General features: G+C 43.1%; 1 protein-coding gene across 1 annotated transcript; it reads left to right on the top strand.

The window, feature by feature from the left end:
• The first annotated feature begins 2,802 nt into the window (after window positions 1-2,802).
• Window positions 2,803-5,164, top strand: KRTAP29-1 (keratin associated like protein 29-1). Its single transcript, XM_037810501.1, is given in 3 exon segments — window positions 2,803-2,866; window positions 4,040-4,178; window positions 4,180-5,164. Coding segments are annotated over 3 exon segments (1,188 nt in total).
• Window positions 5,165-10,294: the final 5,130 nt, after the last annotated feature.

Raw genomic sequence — 10,294 nt, 5'->3', positions numbered from 1 at the left:
TCAGTAGCCTGCTTGTCTAAATGAAGGCCTCTTGGGCATTGAGAGGAGGGTGTCCTGGGTTTCTGTCTACTGCTGCTATCAAGTTGAGAAGAGCTACTTCACCACATCGCCTCAAGTCTCTTTCCTGGCATAAAATCTTTTCTGTCCTCATGCGTGTGCTTCCTTACTATGTGTGCTCATGTTCCTTGATGATTTCTTAAATGAGACAAAGATATTTAACTGTCCAATAAACATGGCAAAGTTGAAGTGACACATCACTCTCATTGCTCTCCTGTTATTGCCATATTCTCATCAGCTGAATTTGCTTTTCTTTAAGAGCAGCTTCATTCATCCATCCACCCATTCATCTATCTAGCCAAAAAGCATCAATAGATAGCTCTTAGGTTGCAGGGACTGTTAGGCTCTAGGATTGAAAAGATAAAAGTTTCAGTCCTTGAGAAGAACATGCCACTTTGGTAGGGGAACAAACAGATAATTATTACATTCCACTGTGATAAGTACTGGGACAGAGGTAGGCACAGGGCACCATGAACTCAGAAGGGCATGGGGGGAACCAGAGAATTCTTGGGGAATGTGATGCATCAGCTGAGTTGTTCAGGACAAGTAGGAATTGACTAGTTAAAAACAAGGAAGGAATTGATTTTCAGGTAGAGGAATCATGTACAAATGAATGGGACTTGTGAGCAAACTGTTCATTAGATGAGGCTTGGGCATAGGTGCCTGTGGAGTGGTGAGCCATGAGGTTAGATAAGAGGACAGTGACCTGCTCATGATGGACCTTGCCTGTGGGGCAGGGGCATTTGGGTTTGGTGTGGGGCTCAGACGAAGGGACTGAGAGGCTGGGTTTTGGAAATTCCTCTGGCACTGTGTGGAGGACTGAATGGAGGGCACAGTCCCGGGATAGATTGGGTAGGAAGCCAATGGCTAGAGGTCCACAGTGGGATGGAAACAACAAATGGGAGTTATACTTACAATTAGGAAGGTCCAAGTAACCTGGTCTTTTCTGGGAGAGTTTATGTTCTCCCAGTTCCTATGAGACACCCTTTTTGTATAAACTCCATTCACATCCTCTTAAACTCTCCAAGGGCAGAGTATCTTCAAAGAAGTCATCACCTACACTTAGCTCACAGAATGGAAGGTTATCCCTTATCCTCAAGATGCATTTGTTGCTATCACAAGAATAGGACAGGGTAGGCTGGGGCTTTCTACCTTAGTACTAACATTTTGGACTGGAAAATTCTTTGTTGTGCAGGGGCTTCCCTAGTTTTGTAGGAAGTTTAACAGCATTCATGGTTTCAACCAGGTGCTAACTGCACACCCTGAGTTGTGACAACCCAAAATACCTCCAGACATTACCAAACATTCTCTGGGGGACAAAAACCACCTGCCTTTGAGAACCAGTAGGTTAGAAAATGGTAGACGAAGAAAGTCAAAAGTGAAACCTATTGTATGCATTGGAATTGGAGTAAATGTCTCCTCAGGTCATTGGGACTTATCACTGTCTCCTCCAGAGTCAAGAGAGGAGATGGCCGGGGTTTTAAATCTCTGTGGCAAGCATTGGACTCAGTGTTTCATATAAATCACAGCCATCCTGAGAAGTAATATTTCCTCTCTCCTATTTTATAGATGAAGACTCTGAAGAAGAAACAATTCAAATTCCCAACAACAGAGGCAAGTGAATTGTGGAATATGCACACAATAGAATACTATATAGCAATGAAAATGAATGAGCAAAAACCAGCATAACAACATGGGTGAAATTTAGAAACATAATAAGCCCCAGAAGATCACACATATACCTAAAGCTCAAAAGCAGCACAGACACATATGTGTATACATCCAAATATATATTTGTATACATTATGTATGTATATATGTAGGTATGTGAATGTGTGTGTGTACGTGTGTGTGCACACGTGGGCATGTAGGGAATGATAAACACAAAATCAAAACTCAGCATAGTCACAGCTGGTAAGCAACATACAAAGGACTAAAACCCAGTCCTGTCCAAAACCTGTGATTTTTACACATCACCATATTTTTTTATGTGGTCGTGACAACCTTGGTGATACCCTAGATGTCTTTAGTGCCATGAGCCACAGCAGAGTGGACCTTCTGTCTATTGATGGGTTTCATTAAGAAGAAAGGAAACAAGAGCAGAATCACTTAAAGAAAAATGAATGTAAAAATGGATTGCTTTAAAATAAAAAGTGGGTAAAAGGTATTGGTACTTTTTCCAGACTGAAGTCAACTTGGCTTCTCCAATGTATTCATGTTTTGATTTCAATTGACCTATTTTGTAGGAGAAAAATGATTTCTTCTTGGGAGATAAAGAGCATTTGGATATAGATATTCAGGAGTAAAATTTGTGCCAGAATCTCTGTAGTTGGCAAGATGCCGGAATGAAGAGAGATAAGATGGAAGGCAAAAGAAGTACTGATGTGAAGAGCAATCCCAGAGGAAAGGCATTTTAACAAAAAGGAGAGGGTTTTCCAGGCATTGCTCAGATCATAAAAGTTTCTCTTGCTTTTAAAATGAGGGTAATGCAGGTGCCAAGGAGAAAGCATTTCATAGCTGGTACTTTGCAAAGTATTTCCTGAATTCTCAGCATTTGCATTAATTTATGGGGCAGAAATTAAGAACAAAAATATTCTGAGCAATAGCAAAGAAGTTGATGAAATCTCGGTGCTTTGAAGACTTGGTTAATTAGTGAGCTTGTCCAACGGAGAGAGTTGGTGGCAGACCCGTAAAATTAGAATCAGCCCTGTCTGGCTCCCAAAGCCATCCTCTTTCCACTCCATCATGCATGTCCGGCATGACCCAGGCCAGGGAGTGGACCTATGTGGGAAGCTGAAGCTGATTGGTGGTGCAGGGCCAGCACACCCCGGAGGAAGAGGAACAGGAGCAGGAAAGCTGGAAGGGGTTGATTTCACCCTAAAACCACTTTGTAATGATGCCCTTATATTGGTTTTGGTTGCTGCATTTTTGTATGTATAGAAATCATATACTATTGACTCCATTACATGAGTTCAATCCTTCTCGATGAAATATTTCATAGTGTTTTAAATTCCCAAATTAGAACATTATCTTTGGGTGCATTCATAAGTGGAGATAAGTTCTCATGCCAGCTTGATTCAGCTGATGGTTGTAGTCACTGCAGTGGGGAGACGGTCTCCAATTTGGGGCCTGGACAGCCCACCTGCAAGCCAGCATGCTGCTGTCTTCAGTGGGTATACTGGAGTCACACACACCCCCTGCCCAAGTTAGAAGATCTAGTAGATGGTTAAGATTACAGGTTTGGGGGTGAGACAGATCTAGGTTTGCATCTTGCTTCTGCCCTCTTAGTTGTGTAATTTTGGGAATGTGACAAACTCTCTTGAGTTAGTTTCGCCATCTCTAACATAGTGATGACAATTACGCTTAGTACCACAGGTTATTGGGAGGATTAAGTGAAAAATGCAGCCAAAGCCTTAGTATGTACCAAGTAAGGAATAAAGTAAGGAAAACCATCACTATTTTTAGTAGTAGTAGTAAAGTTTCAGGAAAGTCAAACAGGAAGTTTCTAGGAAAAGATGGAGACACGTAAGCGCCCTTAGGACCAACTGCCTGTCTTTGGTTTCCCATCTCTGACACTCGCTCTCCCCCAGCTGGGTCAGAGCTTCATTTCCTGATTGAATGGTGCAGAACTGCATCCCTGGAGGAACAGCAAGGATGCTTTGGCTTCGCTGAGGCCTCCTGATGAGAGGTTAGTGTGGAAAAGGCCTGCTTCAGGGAGGCTGGGGAGCAACCTGTAAAAGAGACAGCTCATCCCAGAGCAGAGCAGCATCTACAAATCCAAATCCAGCAAAGAAAACTCCCAACCACAGCAGACAAGTTTTTTTAAGTGGGGATAACATCTCCGAAGCTCCTGAAGCCTGCTAATCAGGTGTTTATATTTTAATGTGTATAAACATAACAAGGAAGGATGCTATATGTTGTGCCAACACCCTTAGTAAAGCACTATAAAAGCCCCTATGTATTAGATGTCTTTCAAACTCAGGTGTACTGAGTTTTCAACTTGCCAGCAAGGTTAGCACCAGCACCGTGGCAGGCAGCTGTTGTCCTGGAAATGTCACGGCCATGCCAGCTGTGTCCACCATCTCCATATGCCCAAATGGTAGCAGCTTCCAAAATGCTATCTTTGCCCAGTTCCTGCCAGAGAAGAACATGGCAACTGGTCACTTGTCAAGAAAACTGCCAGCTGACCAGCAGTTTCCCAAGTGGCTGTGAGCCTGCTTCTTGCCTATCTACCTGTCGTCCAGCAAGTTCTTTTGTGGGTTTTGTCTGCAAACCCATTTGCTCCCTCACAGCTTGCTATGAATCTGGCACTGATCAGTCTTCTTGTCTGGTTGGCTCATGCCAGCCATCCTGCTCAGAGTCCATCAGTTGTCAGGCAAAGGGCTGTGATGCCAGCCCCTGCCGGGCAAGCTCCTGCCAGGAAGCTGTCTGTGTATCCAGATCATGCCAGGAAGCTTGTGGAACATCAGCCTGCAGTGACACTAGATCCTGCCAACCATCCTGTTCCGAGGTAACTTCCTGTCCTGAAACTTCTTGCCAACCAACCATCTGTGTGTCTAGCCCATGCCAACCAATTTGCTGTTCAGCAGGTTCATGTCCACCCATTAATTGTGAAGGCCAGCCCTGCCAATCAACTTATTACCAACCCATCTGCTACATTTTCAAGCCTTGCCAATCAGTTCCTTGCATGCCTGTTGCCTGCCAGCCATCAACTTTTGCGTTTAATTCTTGCAATTCTACTTACTATGTGCCCTCTCCTTGCCAGCCACCTCACTGCCAACCAGCCTCTTCCATATCCTTCATCTGCCAGCCAGTGGCTTTCTGCCAGCCCCCTTGTTCTGTAAAGAACTCTTGCAAATCAGCTTCCTGTGGCACAGTGCTTTCTAGCCAACCAACTTGTGGTGAGTCCACTTCCTCCAACCCAAGTGGCTGCAAATCACCATCCTGCCAACCAGCTTGCTGTGTGACAGGCTTAGACAAATCATCCAGTGGTGGCTCTAAGTGCTTCCAACCAACTTCCTCAAGTTTCTGCAAAGAAAGCAACAATTTACCTACTTCCTGCCAGCCTGGCCACGAATCCAGCTTCTGTAAGACAACACTTCGTTGACGGAGCGTTCTTCATACCTGCTCTGAGGATCTACCACTGTCTGCAAGTGCAAAGCCACCCCATAGATGCTTGTTTCCTGCCAAGCATAAAAGCCACCTGCTTTCTTAACCTTCCTCAGAGTCCTTCCCCACATTCCAGGTGCAGACGAAGGCGCTCGTCCAGACATTAAGAGATGTTTTCTTTTTAACCAAGGACGGAGGCCCTTCTGCAATAATGGTCCACACTATAGCTGGCATTTCCTTATGTTGTCAATTCATTTCATTTTGGCAAAGCCTTCTGTCCAGTTTTTCTTTGTGTTGATGCTGCCTGGTCTTTAAGAAGACTCCTTTGCTGCCAACTGCTAATAAAAAAGTGACTATTAAGCACAATAAATATGACTCAGAGCTCTTCATTCCTTTCAACACACCCCTATGTGGATTTCCTTCAGGTCACATTTGAACACGATGACTCTGAGCTCTCCAAGTCAGTGGCCAACCCCTTTCCCCTGCCCCAAGGCTATCTTGAGATATCATTCAGTTGTCTTCAGTATGCATTGGCTTCCACCACGGATCATCAGGGAGTAAACCCATTCGTCTGCTAGGGTGTCTAGAATTATACTCAAGCTAGAAGGACTGAGAACAAACAGTTCAGTGGCTTCCAGCCTCCCTGTCTCCCTAAGACTCCAGATTTTCTCCTCCATGTCATGCCAGGGAACTTTTGGCATTGCAACCTCATTAAATACAGGCCACTGTCAAGTCCAAGTTTCAGTCAACTAAACAAATCATTTTAGCCACTTTCAGCTGTATGATTAAACACAATAAATCTAGAATCTCTATTACATGCAGCCATATCAATAAATTTGGCCCAATCTTGGTCTTTTAAATCCATTTTCAAAATGTTCTGCATGTTTCTGCTGATGTATATGAATTGGTAAACTCTTGCAATTCCTTTGGTGTGTAAGCTATTTTCTCCTGGGTCATAGTATGTCCCTGACCCCTGTAGCATGTTGAGATTTGACCCCAGTTATGAGTCTAGTGGCAAAAGTGGGTGATTGTGGTGGATTCTGAAGAGAATTGGCATCCTCTTCCAAGGCATCTGCCCCAGGTGAGGTGACCACAAGATTTTCAAGAAGAGGAAGACTCGTCTTCTCAGACACTGGAAGGCAAGCTATTTCCACTGGTAAGCGAGACTCTGAGTGACTTGGGTGTCTTACAGATTGTTAGTTTAATCTGGACCCAACTACTCCAAGTTTCAGGATCCCATTCTTTCCCAATCGATGCCCTGACTTTCACATGAGAACCTTGACAGCACAATTAAATTTTGTATTTGATTTTTGGCAATATCAGCCCTGTGACCACAAGAAATAAGTGACTCTTTGAGGGCTTCCATGAAAGTTCTATGTTATTTAGACTCTGACTTTGCTGGGAATTAAAGAACCTGAGCTTAAGATTTTCTTTCTGTAAGGCCTCAAGTGCACCCAAAAGAATCCACCACAGTCCTTGTTGTCATTATTACAGCTATAATGGTTAAGAGCAGCAGCCATCTGATTGCTGCTCAAGGCACTTTTTTGGTTGGCACTTCATCACTATTAAATTCAGGTGATAGCTTGATTAATTGTGATGCTGTTGCATGTTAGGGATTACTACCATCCTATTTTCCAATGGAAAGAAGCTCAGCACCACACTCAATCCCAAGGGTATGACCAAACCAATCCCCAAATCCAATCTCTGGGGGTCTATTTTCCAGGACCACTTCCAGAACCAATACTTTATTAGTCAGGGTCCAACCAGGAAGCACAAAATACACAGTAATTTGTACAGGGGATGTTTAACATAAATAATTATTAACTCCAACAGGAGATTGAGGTAATGGGGGATTGCTTAGTAAGAACTAAAGAGAACTTTAAATAATATAGGACCAACAAGTATTAGGATCAGTCACTACACCTAGGTTTGAGAAAGGAAGAGAATCCCCACCCCTCAGGACTGAGATTCAGACTTTGTTATAGAGGGCAAAGGTGTGGATCACTGGATGGTGGAGAAGTTTGCTGAGATGTCATGCTGGTGAGTCTTGCTGGAAATTTGCCTCTGGGATGCTGGGGAAAGCTGCCCATGGGGAAGGGCCGTGTACTGCTGGCTGCTGCATGCTGCAGGAGCTAGGTTCTGCAGAAGCCACATGCACTGCAAAAGCTGAGCACAACAGAATTCATGTGTGCTACATGTGCCTGGTGAGAAGAGCACACTCAAACCAGGAATCAACAAAGCTTAACATTGTGTCAGCTGGCAAAGGGGAAACATTCATAGGGTCCATCTCTATTATCTTAGAGCAGGCAATAAAGGGTGTATCTGGAGCAGAGAGACAATGAATTGATAATGGTACACAAATCTTCATAGTTCTGCTTACTTTTCTGCCAGTAATGTGTACTTTGTAGCTATAGGACCATGAGGGTGGCAGTTTATGACAGAAGGCCTTGGTCAAGAGAGAGTGGGGTGGCAGTGAGAGCAAAATTTAGTGTTTGAACAAGGAGGGGGCTAGATGAAGGATTGCTACCAGTAGTTGAATTAACTCATGTTGGAATTATAAAATTCTGCCTCCCTGTTCCCAGGATATAGATGGGATTATCATTTAGACAATCTAGTATCTAGCTCTGTTGTAGTCTTCTGATGGGTATTTTCCTCTTAATTCCAACTGTATATGGGCATGATCTTCAGTAATTTCTCTACCCCCTCTTACACCACATTTAGATTTAGCTGTATAGATTCTACTCAGGTGGATTTATTTGTTCCATAATTTACAATTTTTTAAGAAACAGATGCCCATAAGACATTTCTAACAAAATATGAGTCAAGAGCAACTAAATTTTGATTTTTGCATGTTGGGCATCAGCATCTAATCAGCCCAGCCACTACATCCTCTTTGATGCTTCCTGCCACAGTTTAGATGATTGAGACTTTGCCTTGTCCCCTGCACCCAAGGCAAGGGTGACTTGCTCCCAGATGAGACTATTAGCCCTCCTCCTCAGCCCAGGGGAAGTGACCCTATGATCTGTTCATAAACTTATCCGATGCTCACCGGCTGAGCATCAACTCCTCCAGCCCTCCCAGTTACTGTGATCTGTCCAGCAGTAGTATGTCCTACTGGCATATGTACAGCATTCTGAGAAAAGCCTTCTGGATGAAGGAAAACCAGCCCAAAGAGTTCAGAAACAATGAGGCATACTGTGAATGTATAGGCTGAGCTGAGACCTCAGCAGAAGGGAGGGGCATGGTGTCAGGTGTGGAGAGTGGGCGTCTATGTAAAGACGGCACCCCTGGTCACTGGTAGGTTTTCCCACAGTGGTACCGTTATATACTAAAACCTCTCCTTTTGCATTAATGGGTATAATCTTTTCTGTGTGTTTCTGATGTTTTACCTTGTGCCAGGGAAGAAGTTTTTGAAAAAGTGTTATGGGTCTTATTAAATTATTTATTTGGTGCCTTATATGGGACTCATTCAATCCAGTCCCCCCCAACCCTTCTGTCAATCAGTAATTAGAAAGTCTATTTGCAAAAGCATCAAAAATAATCTGTGTATTATCCATTAGCATTTGAGACAAAGCATATAATTTAGAATGGCCAACCAGGATTGAGATGGCTGAGAATGATCATTCCACAAGGATTCTTTTCCTTGACAGCAATTTCTCTTCAGGGGAATAGGATATACAGGTGGCCTAGATGCCTGCTTGATTCAGTTAACTTGCCTCTGAGAAAAACATTAATTAAGGGGTGCAGGGAATGTTTTGCCCTCTAATTAGAAACCTTACATAATAATCTTGCTGCTCACTAAGGGTCAAGCATATGGGTGCCTGCCTTATGACCTTCTAGAAAATGCAACTTAAGCAGGGGTTCTCTGGTGCTAATGAGGAAAGGTGACTCAAAAGAGGAAGCTCAATTCCCACCCTGGCCACTTTTTTTATGGTATGACCTTATGTAAAATGAAGAAGTTAGACTACTTTTGCCTCTGCAGACTCATTTACTTACGTCATCCTGTGAGTCCATTAGTGTGCTCTGTTAAGTTCTAGTTATTCTTAAATCAATTCAGACTAAAGCCTATCAATTGCATCTCTGCAGACAGGCGCTGATAGAAAAGAAAGTACCTTGAGACATGAAAGGACCTTTACAGAAAATGAACCCTTAATCTAAGAAACCTATGAAAGGATGCTTGAAATTAATTTTTTTCAGAGAAATCCAAATTAAAATAACAATTAGATATCACTTTACAGCTATTAGACTGGCAAAACATATAATGCTATATCAAAGGTTGTACTTTTTCTGTGCAGGTATAGTGAGCAAATATTTTAGTGTTTGTGGGACAAATGGTTTCTGTTGCAAATACTGAATTCTGCCATTGTGTGATGAAAGTATCCATAGACAATGCATAAATGGTTGAGTATAAATGTGTTCTAATAAAACTTTATTTATAAAAATAGACCGCAGGCTTTGTAGTTTCCTTATGGACCACCGTTTGCTGACCTCTGTCCTACATGATGCCAAGCGTTGGTGGGAGTGTGTAGTACCGGAATGCTGTATTGCTGGTGGGATTGTCAGCTTCTGGAGCTATTTACTATTTATGTAAATTTCTAAGTGCGTGCCCTATGATCCAGCAATCCTTCTTCTGCTCCATTTATTCCCCCCAAATCAACACACAGGTCCATGTGAGAATGTTCCCTGTGGCATTTCTGTGATGGTAAGGATTTTAAAGGAAATCTGGTGTTCATTACTGGGAGAGTGAGAGTGCATGTGCTGAGTCCTTCTGTGGAGTATCATGCAGGGATTAGATGCAGTAGATTAGATATACACATAGAAATGTAGAGGGATCTTAAAAACATTCTGCTTAGTGTCTCAATATGGCATTTCAGTGTGGCTTGGGCTCCTTACAGCATGATGACTGGTTTTGGAGGAGGAGCTTCTGGAGAGTGGACATTCCAAGAGACCAAGGTGGTGCTCTAGGGTATTTCCTGATCTAGCCCTAGAAGGCACACAGCATCGCTTTCACCACATTATATTGCTTAGTTAGAGAACTAGGAAATGCCCAGGTCTTTCAGGGATTACCAGACACTGAATCTGAGTTGACACTAATTCCCGATTACCTAAAATGCTCTGTGGCCTACCA

Source organism: Choloepus didactylus, chromosome 18 (genome assembly GCF_015220235.1).
Source record: "Choloepus didactylus isolate mChoDid1 chromosome 18, mChoDid1.pri, whole genome shotgun sequence".
In the NCBI taxonomy this organism is placed as follows: domain Eukaryota; kingdom Metazoa; phylum Chordata; class Mammalia; order Pilosa; family Megalonychidae; genus Choloepus; species Choloepus didactylus.
Note: the sequence above shows the minus strand (reverse complement) of the source record. Positions and strands in the feature narration are given on the sequence as shown.